We start from the raw sequence: 19,697 nt of genomic DNA on the forward strand, positions 1-19,697 counted from the left end.
TGCTTTCAGAAAACTTTTCAACATTGCATAGTTTGCCTGTTTTTTTTTCTTTTAAAAACAGCGAATCTAAAATAACTTAAAAAATCAAAACTATTATTGGATTACATACCCTCATATAAATATGATTTATCTAGCAAATAGGGTTTTTTTTGCCATGTGTCAAGGCTGATTCCCCACTCTGGCACTACAAGTGCAGAAGGTGGGGGCCCACAAGGATTCTAAAAATTAATACTGGCCACTCCAGGCTTGTATTAAACTCCCAAGGATACAGCTTCTCTCTGAAGTTGGATGGGTAGATGCTGCCACCACCCAAATGCAAAAAAAAACAACCCAGAAAGGCGCACTTGGGAATTCTTTCCTGTGGGGTACCCTGAAGCCCTTTCACCCCCCTCCAGGGAAGAGCTGAGAAAGAAAAACAAAGGAAGTCATCTGTTGCCACCAGCTAATTAAACATGTGCACAAACCTCTTAGGACACCAAAAATCCAATCCTGTTGTTAAAAAAGGTAAATTCTACTAAAAACAAAAAGAAAGAATATACATCTGGAACTTAGCCTTTTTGCTAGATCAAAAAAAATTATAAAAATTAAGCATCAAGATAGCTCTCTTGAGGTTCAGCTTATAGGTTACAAGCAAAACAAAAGCACCTGGGGTTAGCACAGAGGAGTCCACAAGCCAATAAGAAATAAAAGAAATAACCCTAATCGCATCTTCCTAGACATTCCCTGATTTACTTACATATCTGGGGTTTCAGATAAGCAATTCCTAGGTATGATTTGATGGTTTTTCATACCTGGCTTAAAGCTTCCTACAGTATAGTTCAGCCCTGTTCCTGCTCTGTGTCTCCTCTCTCTGGAGAACAGCAGACAGACAGATAAAGGGAATTTTTTCCCCCAATTTTAAAAAGTTCTAGCCCTCCCATTGGCTCTTTTGGTCAGGTGTGCACTACCTTCTTTTTATCTATTGGTTTTTTTGAACGCTTTACAGGTAAAGCAAGTAGAGAATAGCTACCAAGAGGGCTTTTATAGCTAACTGGCTGGCTGGGTGTCCATAAAGGGAAGCTGCCCCCCCCTTCATTTATCACATCATGCCAATAATCTTTTTTGTTATGTTGAAAAAAATCATTAAAATAACTTCCTTCATTTTAAAGCCAAGAACCTACTAGTGCAAATTTTTACAGCCTGATTATAAGCCCCAGAAGAAAATGGTTCATAATGGAAATGCTGATACAACTTTAATTTAATGGCACTAGCAGGTTGTGCTATAATATACAATATACCATTTGAAGAAATAAAAGGGGCATTTGTCACAGCTTTTAGTAGGGTTGAGGTTGTTTATTGATTGATTTTGTAAGACACCCATCTCCTTAGCACTTGATATTAGTTAAAAACAATGTAAAATAGATTTAAAAATGAAAGGCCAGATTCTGATCTCACTGATCATGCACTCGTGTAAATTGGTAATAACTCAATTGAATTCCATGGATTTACTTAGGATTTACATCCCTGTAACCAGGGCCAGCTCTACCATTTTTGCCGCCCCAAGCAAAAAAAAAAAAGCTGCCCAAAGAATGGACAGAATGCTGCCCCTTAGCATGTGCTGCCCCAGGCACGTGCTTCCTCTGCTGGTGCCTGGAGCCGGCCCTGCTTGTAACCAGGTTCAGAATCCATATACCCTGCTGCAAAAATAGTTCAGATGTCAGTCAAGAACTTGACCAAACAGAAGCTTTACAGTGAACCCCTGAAGCTTGAGAAACCTAGGTATTGGGGAACCTTCGGGGGTGCGGTTCTTGGAGTGTTTAACTCCAGATGCCCCCAGCAAGAAGTGACTTGCCAGATTGTATTATCACCGTGGGTAGGAGGGAGAGAGGTAATCTGTCAGATAAATAGGTCCCAGACTATTTGGAGCCTTTGGTCCCAACTCAGCAAAGATATAAACAAGGGCTTAAGTATATCTGTATTCAGCAAATCACTTAAGCACATGCTGAATAGGGATGGACTGATGAATTTGGGACCCTTATATAGCGATGGATACGTTGATCAGCAAGATCATTGTCTTGTTACAGTGGCTAAGCAATCAGCTAATGATGTCACTGATTCTACCTTTTAGTTTGAATGCCCTGTAGCTCACAACTAGCCACCTGATCAGAAATTCTTGGTTCTATAAGACTTCTTAGAGCCAAGGGGCAGGTTGTTTTCAGATTCCAAATATAGTCCCCAAGCCTGCAAAAATGTATATGTGCTTAACTTTACAGATTGCAAGTAAGTCTTTGCAAGACTCGGGCCTTAGGTCTCCAGTGCACTTTTGTATATGAATTAGGTCTCAAGACATACAAGTAAAAAAGGATTTCAGGTTACATTTAATCAAACAAATCTGAATTTAAATATATAGCATCAATAATCAAGCCTGCAATTGATTCTTTACTGGCACATTTGTAGATGTAAGCAGTTTTTTTTAAAGGCTGCTTTCTTATTTTTGGCTGACTGTGCTCAAGTTTCCTAAATTTCATGAAGTGTATGATGAGTAATTCTCTCCCTTTCAATCACATTTACTTTTCAGCAACAGCTGGCTTTAGTATCACACCTTTTCAACTCTGAGATATAGATTTCTTACTGTAATTACCTCCCAACTGCGTCCAGTAACTGAACAAATAATACATGTTAAGTGCAGTTGCACTCAACACAAAGATTCCCTTGCTATCATGCATCACACAACCAAATGCACTATCAAGGATAGTCACTTTTTTCCACTCAGACATGGAAGTGCTTTTCTGAAATGGTTTTCATTAATAGTCTGTCTCAGCCATTGCCAGAATTAGTCTCTCTTACTCACGGCTTTAAGGAGTGGGAATTTTTTGCAGGCTTTACCGGGTCTCAGGAGGGGATTTCTATTGTTCTGGTTTCTGCAATGACAACATCTTAATTGGTTTGTGTCTCTGGAATCTTTTCACTGTCTCCTGGTTTTCCCTTCTCTGCCCTCTGCACTTTTTGATCCTTTCTCATTAGGTATATTCTTTTGTTTTGTTAACTGTTGGTCTTCAGGAATCTCAGCGATGCAGGATTATTTGTGGCTTGGCTTTTTCACTCTTACTTGCTGTCTGAAGTTATTTGAGGGTTTTATAAACTGCTGCCAGGAAGAGTCACCAGAGTATTTCTTATATGTATTTCTGTTGCACCCATTACTGTGGCATCTAGGCACCACTATATTTGTAGAGCTATGGTTAAATACAAACTAGCTCCCCATTATTATTATTTGTATTACTGTACAGAGAGAGAGGCCAAAGATCCTTGGTCATGGATTAAAATTCTTTTATTAATTGTCTTTTAGGCTACACCTACACTGTACATCTCTTGTGGCAGCATGTGGGGTGTGTGCAGCTACTCACCGCAGTGAAAATGAGGCTGCATCCACACTATGGTGTGTCGCTACCCGCATAGGCGCCGACTCCATGGGTACTGCGGGGCTGGAGCACCCAGGGGGAAAAAATGGTGGGTGCTGACCCCTATCAGCTGCCCCTTAGTGTCTCCTGACTGATGGCAGGCCCCACAGATCAGCGCCTCCTCCTCCCTCCTCGCGCCTTCTGCCCGCCGTAATCAGCTGTTTTGCGACGTGCAGGAGGCTCTGCGGGGGAAGGGGGAGCAGCAAGGACGGAGCGTGTTCAAGGGAGGGGGCAGAACTGGGCAGGAAGTGGCAGGGTGGAGCGGGGGCAGGAAGGGGGTGGGGCTTTGGGTGAAGGGGTGGAGTGGGGACAGGACCTGGGGCAGAGCTGGGAATCAAGCACCCTCCGGCACTTTGGAAAGTCAGCGGCTGTGGCTACACATGTATCTCCAGAGCTGTCTGAGCCTTTCCCTGCTGCCTCCCTCTGGCCAGAGCCTCTCCCTGCTGCCAGAGTCTTTCACTGGGATGCAGAAAGACTCCTGCAGCAGGGAGCTGCAGGCCAGCTGCAGGGAACTGCTGGAACATTTCCCCACTGCAGGAAGGACTCCTGCAGTGGGGAGGCAGCAGGACACTGCACTGCTAAAACCAGCAGTGTAGTCAGGAAGGCCTGGCTTTGCGAGTAGAGAGCTCTGTAGGGTCCATACCTGGGTCCATACCCACAGGATTCAGGAGTGTCTTTATTCCCCTAAGCACTGACTCACCATCTATACTGCTATTTACACTCCCGCTGTGGGGCATATAGTGTATGTTCTCTACATAGTGCTGAAAGTGTGCAGTGTAGATGTACCCTTACATTGACTTTTAAAGACCCGTTCATGCTTTAGCTATGTCTTTACACAGTGGGGAAGCAGAAAACATCAGAGATTTGGTGTGTTTACTGGAAGAGACGTGATCAGTGCCGTAGGAAGTTATCTTTTACAAGTTATCGTGCCAGCTAAGTCTGCAGCCGTAGCAGGGACCATAAGGAACACTAAACTTTCTTGGTTTATGTTAACTTTTTATTAAAGCAAAGTTTCAGTCAAATGTTATCATACAACATTGTACATTACTTATTCAGGATCAGGTTAATATTTAAAAAGTGTTATGCAGGGGTTGAACGCTATGTCAGTAACAACTAGAGCAGAATCTTAAAAGAATATGAGAAACTAACAGGGAGTGGGAGATGAACTCCCTTCCCTTTCATAACCTCTTCGCACAGAGAGAGGCAGTTTTGAGTCACTGGTGGGTAAACTGTGAAGGCAGTAAGACCTCCATCCCAGTAGCAAAGTTCAAATCACTTTTCCCATTCAAATCTTTTTCTCTCTCTCACTGAAGTTTGCTTTTCTCATTTTGGCAGACTTCAGAGCAGATAACCATAATGCTGATTCAGACCTCTCCCGACCTTCTTTGCAGGAACCAGATTTCTTTCCTTGTCTTCAGCTGACCCCTAACTGCTCCTATCCTACATCCTCGCCTCCCCCTCATGGCCCTAACCATGTATCATTAAAAATACTCAGAGTATTAGCAAAACCTCAGTCTTGGTGAATGTTCTGTGCTAGAGAGAAATCCCTTTCTCAGCCCTGTAGGATGCTTTCCACTAGAGATATGTCACTTGTTAATTGGACGTCTCCGAAGGGAATATGCCTCTTACATATTTCCTTCTATGTTCCCCTCAGAGATAGTAAGCAGAACTAAGAATTTACTGTAGGTTATGATTCTGGATAGAGGCACATTCTTGATTCGTGTACAACAATAAGTCATCAAATCATATTATTTATTAGACGTCTCCATTCAGCTTCCGGTTCCCAATTCCTCACTCTAACATATGCCTTTGGAAGAGATGGACTTATGCAGTGTTGCTCCTTTTTGAGGCCTTTAATTATAGTTAATCAATGGATCCTCCTGACAAGTTAAACTCTGGGGTTACTCTGGGGTTCGCAGGATATGCACAAATGCAATCTGCAGTTAAGCGTGGGAAAAGAACAATACATCTTTAAAAGAAAAATGAAATGAGTACTTTGCTTGCTGTGCTGAACTCACAGGTTCAGAGAACATCTCTTTACAGATGGGTGGGGCTTGTTTCTAGGGCTTTTATTTATTTATTAACAACTCAGCGATTTTGCATGATTCATGTATCAGACAAAGGCATATTGGACCAATTTACAGCAGGGCCTATGAAGATTTGTGATGCACATATGAAAGAACAATTATTGCACTGAATCATGAGCAGGGCCCTACTAAATTCACGGGCCATTTTGGTCAATTTCACGGACATAGGATTTTTAAAATAGCAAATTTCATGATTTCAATTATTTAAATCTGAAATTTCACGATGGTGTAATTGTAGGGGTCCTGGCCCAAGAAGGAGTTGGGAGGGTGGGTCACAAGATTATTGTAGGGGGTGTTGCGGTACTGCTACCCTTACTTCTGCGCTGCTGCTGGTGGCGGTGCTGCCTTCAGAGCTGGGCAGCTGGAGAGCGGTGGCTGCTGGCTGGGAGCCCAGCTGTGAAGGCAGAGCCACTGCCAGCAGCAGCAGCGCAGAAGTACGAATGGCTTGGTATGGTATTGCCACCTTTATTTCTGTGCTACTGCCTGCAGAGCTGGGCCTGGCCAACAGCCACCGCTTTCTGGTCTCCCAGTTCTGAAGGCAACGCAGAAGTAAGGGCGGCAGTACCGTGCCCATCCTAAAATAATAATGTGACACCCCTGCAGCTCCCTTTTGGTTCAGGACTCCCAATTTGAGAAATCCTGGTCTTCCCCATGAAATGTGTATAGTATAGAGTAAAAGCACACAAAAAAACAGATTTCACGGTCCATGACCTGTTTTTCATGGCTGTGAATTTGGTAGAGCCCTAATCATGAGCAGCAAAATATTTCCTGCACACACTCCACAATGATCACATGTCTATGTGCTATAGCGATTTTTGTTTAAAGGGAAATTTTCAAAATAAAATTAGACAGAAAAAAATAATCCCTCACCAGATTATTAACACTAGGGGACTTCCCCCCTCCCGACTTTCCACCATGAATGCTGTATCTTTGCTATTTTTGCATTTGACTCCATTTACGTAGTGAAATTAGAATGGTAAATTTAATTTATGGAGGATGGGAGAGATCCCAGAGGACTGGAAAAAGGTGCTATATTTGCCCATTTATAAAAAGGGGAATAATAACAATCCATGGAATTATAGACCAATCATCTTAACTTCAGTACTCAGAAAGATAATGGAGCAAATAATCAAACAATCCATTTGTAAGCACCTAAAATAGGGATCGGCAACCTTTGGCCCGTGGCCCACCAGGGTAAGCCCCCTGGTGGGCCGGGCCGGTTTGTTTACTTGCTGCATCCACGGGTTTGGCCGATCACAGATCCCACTGGCTGCGGTTCACGGTTCCAGGCCAATGGGGGCTGCGGGAATGGCACGGGCCAAGGGATGTGCTAGCCACCACTTCCCGCAGCCCCCATTGGCCTGGAACGGCGAACCACGGCCAGTGGGAGCTGTGATCGGCCGAACGTGGGGACGCAGCAGGTAAACAAACCGGCCCGGCCCACCAGGGGGCTTACCCTGATGGGCCACGTGCCAAAGGTTGCCGATCCCTGACCTAGAAGATAAGGTGATAAGTAACAGTCAGTATGGATTTGTCAAGAACCAATCATGTCAAACCAACCTAATATCCTTCTTTGACAAAGTAATAAGCCTTGTGGATGGGGGGGGGGAGGAGGGAGCAGTAGATGTGATGTATCTGGACTTTAGTAAGGCTTTTGATACTGTGTCACATGACCTTATAAATATTGTTGGAGAAATATAGCCTAGATTAACCTACTATAAGATGGGTGCACAACAGGTTGGAAAACCATACTTAGCGAGTAGTTATCAATGGTTCACAAGCGAACTGACAGGGCATATCAAGTCAGGTCCTGTAGGGATCTATCGTGGGTCCAATTCTAGTCTATATCTTCATAAACGATTTGGGTAATGGCATAGAGAGTGTACTTATGAAGTTTGCAGATGATACCAAGCTGGGAGGACAGGATTAGCATTCAAAATGATCTGGACAAACTGGAGAAATGGTCTGATATAAATAGGATTAAATTCAATAAGGACAAACGCAAAATACTCCACTTAGGAAGGAATAATCAGTTGCACACATATAAAATGGAAATTGACTGCTTGGGAAGGAGTACTGCAGAAAGGGCTATGGGGGTCATAGTGGATCACAAACTAAATATGAGTCAGCAATGTAACACTGTTGCAAAAAAGATCATTCTGGGATATATTAGCAGGAATGTTGTAAGCAAGACATGAGAAGTAATTCTTCTACTCTACTCAGCACTGATAAGGCCTCAACTGGAGTATTGTGTCCAGTTCTGGGCACCACATTTGGGAAAGATGTGAACAAATTGGAGAAAGTCCAGAGAAGAGGATTAAAGGTCTAGAAAACATGACCTATGAGGGAAGATTGAAGACACTGGGTTTGTTTAGTCTGGAGAAGAGAAGATTGAGGGAGGAGATGATAACAGTTTTCAAGCACATAAAAGGTTGTTACAAGGAGGAGGGAGAAAAATTGTTCTTAACCACTGAGGATAGGAAAAGAAGCAATGGGCTTAAATTGCAGCAAGGGAGGTTGGACATTAGGAAAAACTTCCTAACTGTCACGGTGATAAGCACTGGAATAAATTGCCTAGGGAGGCTGTGGAATCTCCATCATTGGAGATTTTTAAGAGCAGGTTAGACAAGCACCTGTCAGGGATGGTCTAGAGAATACTTAGCTCTGCCATGAGTGCAGGGGACTGGACTAGATGACCTCTGGAGGTCCCTTCCAGTCCTATGATTCTGTGTCTTCACCCAGCACACAGTCAACTTGTGGAATGCAGTGCCATGGAATGCTGTGAAGGCCAAAAGTATAAATGAGTTGAATTAGATGAGTTCATGGAGGATAGGTCCACAAATGTGTATTAGCAAAGATGGTCAAGGAGCTGATCCCATGCTCCAGATGTCCCTAAACCTCAAACTACCATAAGCTAGGATTGGATGACAGGGGTTGGATCACTTGATAATGGCCCTGTTCTGTTCATTCTCTCTGAAGCATCTGGCACTGGCCACTGTGAGAGGACAGGATACTGAGGTAGGTGGACCATTGGTCTGACCCAGTATGGCCAATCTTATGTTCTTATGTACATGGCAGTATCCCTTGAAACCCTGACTGTCTTGCTGGGTCTGCCGGAGTCTGGTTACCCTTTTAGAAATGGATGCTGGTTAGCTGTTGTACCAAGGGGAAATTAAAATGTGTGGCAATGAATAACCAAAGTACCTGCTTTTAGTATATGAGAATGTGATAGAGACCGGCTTACATTTGGAATTTTTGCCAAGGGAGGCAGTAAAGGAACAATCATGATAGCAAGGAGCTTTAAACAGACTAAAATACATTAGTTGCAGTGAGTCTGATGATAAGGCCACTGCATTATTGAGACTGATTCAAGTTTTCACAGTTTTAAAACCACTTCAGTACTGTGTGTGAGATGCTCACATAGGGTAAAGCACTTCCTTGTAGCTTTGTGGCCTCACTAGTCAAACCTGACATTTGATTTGGGTTTTACCAGCTCACAGGTAAGGCTGATAAAGAGAGAGATCCTGAGGGTTATATCGGCCTAGCAACTCTTTAACACCGAATGCAACCGGTAGGATGAATTATCTGGTGAGAGCTCAGATTAAGAACTGTGAAATGAAACTCTGCAGCTGGAGAGTTTGAGGGGATCATATGACAGTCACTAACTCAACAACAGTTGTCCTCCCTTCCAATCCTTCAGCTGTAAAATGGTGGCAGAAGCAGGCAAAAAAACAGCCCAACCCCAACTGCTTGATGAGTTAAATGACTGAGTCCAGAGCACAATGGAATGGCTAGCAAACTCATTTTATACGCCGAGCAATTTCACGTTTAACAATTTCACTGGAACTGAAATAGCAAGCTGCATATCTGCAGTGCACAGAAAGAATTCAGGACTATGGGTCTGTCGCATCTTCCGCATATTTAACATGCATGATTTCAGCTTTACGTGGTCGGGGGAAAAAAACGAGAAAAATAACAATTTTAATACTGTACCTGTAGTGCGGGCAATTCCGCCCACCATTCAACTCAATGTCATTTTGACTATACGCAGTTTTCGCTTTAGGTGCTAACCGCGGAACGGAGCCCCCACGTAAGATGAGACTCGCCTGTATTCTGAAAACAGAGGCTTACTCTGTTTGTCCTATGTAAGTGGGGTCTGGTTGAATAACTATCCAATGTAGCAGCAATCTAAAGTGCTTTTACACTGTGAAATAAGATTTGATCTACATGATCTATGGGTGGGATTTAAAAGGCTCTCAGCATTGGCCGAACTCAGTTCCTCAGTAACTGACCTCAGTGGGAGCAGTTAGGCCAATGCTAAACGTGTTTGAAAATCCCATGCTGTATTTTTAGATTTCTAAAATGTGCCCAGTTACACATCTCTGGACACATATATGTTATTTAACATAACAAACACTAACACAGAACAAGAGAAAAAATAGACATTCCCCCAAATTAACACACTGCCTTCCTCCATCCAAATTACCACACCTGTCCCTCCCACACCTGTAGGCAAGAGCTGTTGTAAAAACACACCAACCTTTCTTCTCCCCCAACAGAAGTGAAGAAAGTAGCTTTCCTATTTAGCATTCTAGTAGCACTTCAATATCAGGGTCTAGGAGCCATGAAGAAGTTTGGGTATGGGGTCTATGGGCAATCTGGACTCTGAATATTTTGCAGTGCAATGATGATTTTATGCCACCATGTTGTAGAAGAACACAGCACTGTACAAATTGCCTCTTGCTGTGAAGCTAATTCTGCAGCGCCCACACTCTAGGGAGGGACTTACACCAATTTCCTATCTCCTGATCTTTGAGGATGGGCTACAAGCCCATGGAGTCTTCTGAAATGATACAATCCCATAAGGAGTGTGTGTGTATTATAGGTTCCCCCACTAGGCCAGTTTGCAGCCTGTGAGTCTATTACAGGCCTAAGTAAACAGCCTTGGCTCATTTGCTCAAGTTGTAGCAGCTCATGATTTTAGCTCCACGGGTTCATTGTTCAATCCCCGGTGTGTTTGTTGGCCAAGGTAGCGGTTGTCACACTTGCAGTAAACCGCTAACCCCAGAACGGATGATCAGTTTGGCTGGTTTGACCCTCGAAGGCTTCTTATGCTTTGCCTGAACCATTCAGCTAGATCTCCTCAAGATCCACATTTCTGGCTTTTATTGGTTTAAAATTGTGCTAAGTGGGATAGCCGCAGTGAGCTACATATCTCCTTGCCAAGAGCAGCCAGTATACCTTTCTGGTAAGACAAGTAGGTAACATATTGAAAGTGCACAAAGGCCATTTCATTGGTGAAAATGGTGGTTCATTTATTTCTCACCATGTGGAGATCTCCAGATGAATTCCAAACTAAGTCATATTTAATAACTAGAGGATTTTTTGAGTCTCTCAGTGCCAGAGGGCGCTTAATAAGAATGATCTCCTGTGCAGATTTCACTGAATCAATGCCAGAAATAACTTTCTTAATATTTCCACTATAGAATTTGTGTCATTTGAAAACAAGCCCCAGGTATTTTGGGACCTCTACATTACTCTCTGCAAAAAGAAGAACAGGAGTACTTGTGGCACCTTAGAGACTAACAAATTACTCTCTGCATGCACCACATCATGCAACTCAACTTGAGCCTTGAGAACATTTTTACAGTGATGCTCTTGGGACCCAAGTGTAAAAGAAAAGTTCAGAATATCACTTCTAAAGCTCTGAACATCATGAAGGAGACTCCATGATTTATGAGAGTGCTGTAATCTCATCTATCACTCAGCTGTCTCTCAGACGTGTTATTGACATCTTCACTGTCAGTTAACAAGCGACTAAAGACTCTAGATTATGACATTTTGACATTCAGCTGAATGGCCTCCTTATCGCCAGCCCTTTGAAGTGGTTGATGGAGCTGGCCCTGTTTGGAGGGTCTGATGGCTCACTGACATTTTTTCATTCAATGTGTAATGCAGGGGATTGGCACCTGGATGATTTCTCACCTTGTTGCTTTTGTGAGCGCCTGAACCATTCCTGTTTTAACTGTATAACAAGCTATGATAATTCTATCCACTTTATGGCAGTATCTGCAGATATTATCCCCATCTTCTACATATCTCTCTATTATTGCTTTTAAAAATCACTTAATGTCTGAGAAATTTTTTCCATTCTATTTGCCCATATTCATATAGTTAATACCAAATATCACTATGAGACCTGAAATGCAGTCCAGTGTTTAGATTTGTTAAAATCATTTTCACCTTAGTTCATGAGAACAATAGTGAACATCCTGATTTAAAATAGTTGGCTGAATATTCACCTTGTTGTTTTGAATATTCAAAATGTATTCAGATGAATGGGATAGACAAATATGCCCAGCATTTCCAGCCCCACTGGATATTTCTGCTTAGATGCAGCAATTAAAAGTTTAATTATTTTGGTCTTTAAATAGACATAGGGCTTCTCTACTCTACGGAGCACTGAAGCTATGCCACTGTAGCCCTGTAGTCTAGACGCATTCTACCGCAATGGAAAGGATTTATCCATCACTGTAGGAACTCCACCTATCTGAGCGGCAGTATCTAGGTAGGCAGAAGCAGTCTTCCATGTCTACAGCAGGGGTCAGGTTGGCATAGCTACGGTGCTCTGGGGTGTCAATTTTTGGCCTGGTCTACACTAAAAATTTAGATAGACATAGCTACATAGAATCATAGAACTGCAAGGGATCTCGAGAGGTCATCTAGTCCAGTCCCCTGCACTCAAGGCAGAACTAAGTATTATCTAAACCATCCCTGACAGGTGTTTGTCCAACCTGCTCTTAAAAATCCCCAATGATGGAGATCCACAATCTCCCTAGGCAATTTATTCCAGTGCTTAACCATTATTCCAGTGCTTAACCAATGGCTCAGGGGTGTGAAACCACAATGGTGAAAAATTCGCACCGCTTGAGCACTGTAGGTATGTTGACCTAACCACTGGCATTGACGCGGCTTGGTTGATGGAAGCTGCTTGGCGGGTGGGGGGTGATGGAAAAAACCCTTCTGTCATGGATGCGTTTACACTGCGAGGTTACAGCGGCCTAGGTGCCGTACCGCAGCTCTGCCTTTGTAGCCCCACATAGTGTAAACAAACCCTATCACACCCCTGAGCGATGTAGCTATGTGGATGTAAATTTTTAGTGTACGCCAGGCCATAGTCAGGATAACAGTCTGACCACCTTAAGACAAACATGGGAGTTCTCAGCTCTTCTGGTTCCGTTGTTCCAGTGTGGAAGGTCGCAGACTTGCAACAACAGAGATCTGAATGACATAGTCCATGGTATCTTCACAATTTGAAGGTTTGGAGATTTGGAAATCTACCTCAACTCCCCACACAAACAAAAAAAGTCAACCAGCCAACTAAAATAAACCAATGAAAGAAGGACCCCAAGCAGAGTTTCCATGTCCGCCCTTTCAAAAAAGTGGAGAACCAGAGACACCATGAAGTCTACCGGGGAGTTCGCTATTGCTATTGATATGGAAGGCACTCAGATACTGCTGTCATGGGGGTGTGTGGTGGGGCTCTGCCCCACATTGGCAGAAGAGGAGTTAAAGCAGCCCCGGGGAGGCTATGTAGGAGGCAGCCAATTAGGAAAGGGCTTGTAGAGACAGCCAGCGGGGGAATGGTTTTCTCTCTAACCCATCAGGGCCAGGCTGGGCCATATAAGAAGGGCTGCTGAACAGAGAAGCTTCAGTCACTTCCTAGAGTTTGAGGAGGGAGCACTGGGTGCCCTGAAGGAGGGAGAAGAAACAGCACCATGATCAGAGCAGCACTGGGTAGGTCAGGGGAGCATGAGTGAGGTCCCGGCTGACCGCTTCCAGTCTGGGGCCCTGATACAAGGGCAGAGAAGGTGCTAGAGCTGCAGGGAAATGGCTCAGGGAAAAAGGCGGGGATTGGAGGTGATGCAGTGCGTGACTGCCGCCCTCCCGCCCACTTCAGCCCCAGTTTCCACTGATGCACACGGCTAGACCCTGGACTGCAGCCTGCCACTGAGGCAAGAGGCTGGACAGAGGACTGCCGGCCCCCCATCGGAAGTGGAGGGAGAGAACCGAAAGGAGCACGGCCAGAGGGCTGTGTCCAGAAGAGGACACCACGGTCCTGAGAGCGACACGGGTCCTGACGACAGAAGCTACGGTGGAGAGACGCCTCTAGATGAGGGCACACCAGCGAACCAGAGCTAATTCCCAGGATGGCCAGCAGAAGGCACCGCAGTGGTGACTCGCGCCCAATCACAGGGGGCCATTATAAAAACTGAACATAGATACATGGGAATTCCACAAGATGATCCAAAGTCCTTAGAATTCATGTGCACTCTGGTCATGTGGCATTCTCGTAGGTTAGCCTATAGGGTGGCATGTGTCTGTAGTGGATTGAGCACTGAATTGCCCCTTAGGAGACCTGGCTTCTATTCCCAGTGCTGCCACTGCTCTGCTGAGTGATGTTGGGCAAGTCACTTCATAGATCTCATGTCTCAGTTTCCCCATCTGTAAAATGGGGATAATAAAACTGACCTCCTTTGTAAAATGCTTTGAAATCTATAGAAGAAAAGTGGTCTGTAGGATCTAGGTATTATTATTATCTCTTTAATGGGTCATTTTTCCCCTCTGGAAACAAACCTGCCTCATTTGTAACCTTGTTTATGTCAATGAGATAGAAGGGTCCTGGTCTCTTTTCCCCTCCCACCTGCAGTAGTTTGGTCACCTCTTATCTAGCTCCTGATTTTGAACTGATGAGTTTAGAGTTCTATCCTCTTCATGGTGCAGGCTTGGAGGCCTTGAAATATTTTACATCAGTGTCAAAGTGCTGATCTGTTGTTCCTAGCCTACATTTTCTCCCAAAGGTTCTGACAAGGATGGCGTGCATTCAGAATTGTTCCCTATCTTTTCCCCTTTCAGAGTGTCAGTCAGCCACGGCTCTCCAGCTCATGACCAGACGCTGCCATGGAAAAAGAAGCTGCAGTGTGTATGCCAGCACCTATGAATTCGGTGATCCTTGTTACCCAGGTGTCCACAAGCACCTCAATGTTATCTACACCTGTGGTAAGCTTCTTTAACATTCATTTGGGAAACATGCTGGTTCAGAGACGACCTGTACCTACCGATAGTGGGGGGAGGGGCACAAGTAAGGGCAGAGTGAGGGCAGGGCTTCAGTAGATGTTACTGAGCATGCTCAGTCCATGTAAGCATGCTTAGTACAAGCAAAGCAGTTATATCTGAGGGGGCACGTGACTCCCCCCCCCATGTGCCCTCTCCATGTTATGCCTTTGTTCTGATTCATGAACTAAGAGGTCAACCTATTGTGACAATGCATGGAAGTTTGTCATTCACCAAGCTGATTGTGCAGTGTATGGCAACCCTGTTTAGGAATGTAGATTAACTAGGGGCCTGGCAGCTTCTGTGGATGGTTTAATGCTGAGTTCTTCTTGTCAGCAGATTGATATGAAAAGCAGAATTTATGGAAAGAATGTTTTTTAATTCATCCATCATCATCCCATCGTATGAGCTTTGGTAAAGGGATAACTCTGCTGATGCTCCCATTCTACATGGAGACACTGGCATATTGTTGTATTTGCTTGCAACAAGATTTTGGTCTCCAGTAAGGTCTCTGTTTGGTTCTCAGTGTCTATCATTTTAAACAAAAAAATAAGAAATATGTTGCTCCATTAGCACCCACCGAGTTAATGGAAAAACACCCAAACATCCTCAAACAAACCTTGGGGTATTTGCTATCCAAACTAGTGTGATCAGTGGTAACTATTACATAGACTCTATATGTTTCCATCTGTCAGTATTAGATGTACATTGTGGTTCTACTTAACCAGGCATCAGGGTTTCGCGGTAGAGCAATAACTATTCCTCCCCATGTTTCTGTGGTCTCAAAGCAGCATCAGGTCCATCTTTGTCCAGTGATGGAATTTTACTGATTCATAACATTTGGGAATGATTTGTGTAGGGGCAATTTGCTAAGGGAGGTTGTTTATAAGTCGCTTGCTTCCTTTGGCAGTAGAAGACAGGGAAGTGTATTTTGAACGGAGGTAGCAGAAGCAGAGTGGATGTTGACACAGCTCGGTAAATTTTCCTACTGGGGAGTGCCCCGTGACTGTATTAGCTATCTTCGAGACCAGTAGGGAGAGCCATATTATGGTGATGGAATAGAGTCTGATGTGATGCAACAAACATTAGCCTGAAATCCAAATACAAACCAAAATGAACCCAGGAGATGCACTTCCAACTGGAAATCTCTTCCTGATTCACATGCCACATTGCTGGGCCCCTGCATTATGGGCCTGATCCAAAGCACACTAGCGTCAGTGGGAGTCTTTCTTTTTAACAAGCTTTGAATCAGGTCCTGTATTCCCAGTTGCTAGTTACTGTGACAGGTTGCCCCCTTTAAGATGCCATCTGATGTGCTGAGATACCACTGAGCCCACCTGTTTTGCCAGCATGGGCCCCTTTTTTACCTGTCTTGCTGAGCCAGACTCTTAAGACTCCTCCAGCACACACATGTGCATGGCACACCCAGCTGCAGAACGACATAGACACTGAGATCAGCTCTGGGAAGACTCAGCTTAAGGGACTTGCCCCAGCAGTCAGGTGTCCACCTCCCTTGGAGTGCAGACTCAAAGATATATTGTCTTGCACTGCAGCGAAATCTATACAATGTAAGTTCATATATTCACCCCCTCCCTCAATGTAGAGGAAGATATGCACAACTTCTTGTCCCCGCCCCAGTTAGAAATTACAAAAACTGGGTTTATTAATAAACAACACAAATTTATTAACTATAAAAGATAGATTATAAGTGGTTAAAGAGATAGCAAACAGAACAAAGTAGATTACTAAGCAAATAAAACACGCAAACTAAGCTTGATTCACTAAAGAAATAGGTTACAAAATATAATTTAAAAACAACGAGGAGTCCTTGTGGCACCTTAGAGACTAACAAATTTATTTGGGCATAAGCTTTCATGGGCTATAACCCACTTCATCAGATGCATGGAGTGGAAAATACAGTAGACAGGTATAAATATACAGCACGTGAAAAGATGGGAGTTGCCTTACCAAGTGTGTGTGTGGGTCCCTATATTTGTATTTGTACACTGGACATCATCAAATTAGGCCTGAATAAAGACTGGGAGTGGCTGGGTCACTACAAAAAATAATTTTCCCTCTGATGATATTCACCTCTTCTTGTCAACTGTTGGGAATGGCCACATCCACCCTAATTGAATTGGCCTCGTTAGCACTGACCCCCCACTTGGTAAGGCAACTCCCATCTTTTCATGTGCTTTATATTTATACCTGCTTACTGTATTTTTCACTCCATGCATCTGATGAAGTGGGTTATAGCCCACGAAAGCTTATGCCCAAATAAATTTGTTAGTCTCTAAGGTGCCACAAAGACTCCTCGTTGTTTTTGCTAACATGGCTACCCCTCTGAAAAATATAATTTCTCACCCTAAATGTTGAATTAGGCAAGATGCAGAATTTCTATAGCTCAGAATTCCAGTTTTTTCTTCTTACAGACTGGACCCCTGTCTCAGTCTGGACTCACCCCTGCCTTTCCCTTCAGGTTAATTCCTTTGTCCCTTCAGGTTCTTTCAGCAGTCCTTCTTCTTGGGCAGGCAATGGAGGAGAGTCCCGTTTGCCTTCCTTCCCACCCTTAAATAAGATTTACATAAGGCGGGATCCTTTGTTTCCCAAACTTGACCCACCTTCCCCTTTAGTGGAAAGTTACAAGAAGTCCAAGATAATATTTAGTATGAGGTGACAAGACCACCTGACCTAGTAGTGTCACAGTTACGACCTAGGACGCCTCCCAGGAAGGAGAGAGATTAGTATCTTTACAATCTTGTTGTTCCTCCCTAATGTCCTATCAAATCTGATGGCCTGTCATCTGGTGGGTGTCTTCCCAATACACACCCAGTTGTAATTGTTACATAGTTCATATTCCTAACTTCAAATACAGAAATGATACAGGCGTACAAATGGGATAATCACATTTAGTAAATCATAATCTTTCCAATGATATCTTACAGGAGCCATCTTGCATAAAGTATATCTCAGTTATGTCATATCCATATCATAAGCATATTTTCATAAAGAATATGGAGTGTAATGTCACCGTCATATCCTAAATGGATTGGGGAAACATACAGTGGTTGGGAAGATCAAAATGGCACTTTCTGTTCGTTAGCTGGTGAGCTCTACTTCATTCTCGACCATGTCAACACACACTGGTCAGCAACAGGGTGATATGAGACCTCCCTAGAGCCATTGGGTTGAGTCTATGACTCAGTTTGCTTTTGGTTTTACCTACAGCTGAAGTCTTTAAACCAATCAAACAAAACCAAATAGCCAAAACAAAACCCCACCACCAATAATTAAATCCACTTTCCTGCAATTGAGAGAAGTGAGTTTTGATGATAATGGGGGTGGCGGAGGGGAAAGCTTCAAGTCTGTGATATTTAGGGAACAATTACAGTTTGGATGAAGTATGCAGTACAGTTGTAACTGTGTTGGTCCCAGGATTATAGAGAGACAAGGTGGATGAGGTAATATCCTTTATTCAACCAACTTCTCTTGGTGAGAGAGACTAACTTTCAAGCCGCACAGAGTCTTCTTCAGGCCTGGGAAAGGCCGAGTATCACAGCTAAATGCAAGGTGGAATTGATTATTTAGCATAAGTAGGAAGCACATATTGTAAGGGACCATTCAAAGTAGAGTGGGCGGTTAACACCTCTGCAGTCATAGGATAAAAGGAGGGGGTTAGTGGGTTACAGATTGTTGTGATAAACCATAAATCCAGTGTCTCTGTTCGTCCATGATTCTTAATGTCTATCAGAGTTATGAATTTAAGTTCCCAGGCTCATCTTTTTAAAGTGTTGTGCAGGTTTCCTTTGAGGATGGGGGCTGATAAGTCAGTGATTGCATTATGAAAAGTGTTCACCCACAGGTGATGTGGTGTTTTTGTCTTTTATCCTTTTTCTCTGTGAGTTCATTCGAGAACATAGTGATTGTTTGGTTTCACCCACACAGTTGCTATTGGTGCATTTAGTGCACTGGATGAGGTACACCAAATGTTGTGATAGGCATGTGTAGTATCCATGGATCTTGAAAGATGTGTTGTGGGGGGTGTTGATCATTGTAGCAATGGAGATATGTCTGCAGGTTTTGCATCTGTTGTTCTGGCAGGGTCTGGTGCTGCTTTGAATTGGTATGTGCTGCTCTCTGGGGAGCTTGCTTCTGAAGATGAGCTCAGAGAGGCTGGGGGGTTGTTTGAAGGCCAGGAAACGGGGTTCAGGAAAGATTTCTTTTATGTTGGGATCCCCATTGAATATGGGTTGTAGTTGTTTGATGATACCTAGTATGGATTCCGATGTGGGGTGGTAGATGACAACTACAGGTGTCCGGTGGCACCTTAAAGACTAAAAGATTTATTTGGGCATAAGCTTTCATTGGTAAAAAACCACTTCTTCAGAAACATGGCTACCCCCTGATAGTTAACTACAGGTGTGCGGTTGGAGGTGGTTTTATTTCTGTATTGAAGCAGGTTCTTTCAGGTATTTGGGTGACACATTCCATGATGCGATCTACTTTTCTGGTGGAGTGTCCTTGTTTGGTGAAGGTTGTTTTAAGCATGTTAAGATGTATATCCCGGACTTTCTCCTGGGAGCGCATTCTGTGGTATCTGAGTGCCTGGCTGTAGATAACAGAAGTTGATGCTAGTGTGGGAGTGTTCCAGAGAGAGTTTAATGGATGTGTGGTGGTTGTTGAAGTTGTGGTGGAAATCTATGAGGAAGTTTTATGTCGTCTGGCCAGAGGATGAAAATATCATCAATGTATATCATTGGCTTCATAGAATCATAGAATCATAGAATATCAGGGTTGGAAGGGACCTCAAGAGTCCAACCCCCTGCTCAAAGCAGGACCAATTCCCAACTAAATCATCCCAGCCAGGGCTTTGTCAAGCCGGGCCTTAAAAACCTCTAAGGAGGGAGACTCCACCACCTCCCTAGGTAACGCATTCCAGTGTTTCACCACCCTCCTAGTGAAATAGTGTTTCCTAATATCCAACCTGAACCTCCCCCACTGCAACTTGAGACCATTGCTCCTTGTTCTGTCATCTGCCACCACTGAGAACAGCTGAGCT

At 43.7% G+C, this 19,697-nt stretch overlaps 1 protein-coding gene across 2 annotated transcripts in view; it reads left to right on the forward strand.

Annotated features, from left to right (window-relative positions):
- Positions 1 to 19,697, forward strand: part of EVA1A (eva-1 homolog A, regulator of programmed cell death) — a 313,292-nt gene that overhangs the window by 162,769 nt on the left and 130,826 nt on the right. Inside the window, exon 5 of one of the 2 annotated variants that reach the window (XM_054024335.1) lies at positions 14,441 to 14,584. The exons of the other annotated variant lie outside the window; for it this stretch is intronic. Coding sequence (XP_053880310.1) covers positions 14,441 to 14,584 — 144 coding nt within the window. The remainder of the gene's footprint in view (positions 1 to 14,440; positions 14,585 to 19,697) is intronic. 2 annotated transcript variants of the gene reach the window in all.

Source organism: Malaclemys terrapin, chromosome 3, assembly GCF_027887155.1.
Source record: "Malaclemys terrapin pileata isolate rMalTer1 chromosome 3, rMalTer1.hap1, whole genome shotgun sequence".
In the NCBI taxonomy this organism is placed as follows: Eukaryota; Metazoa; Chordata; order Testudines; family Emydidae; genus Malaclemys; species Malaclemys terrapin.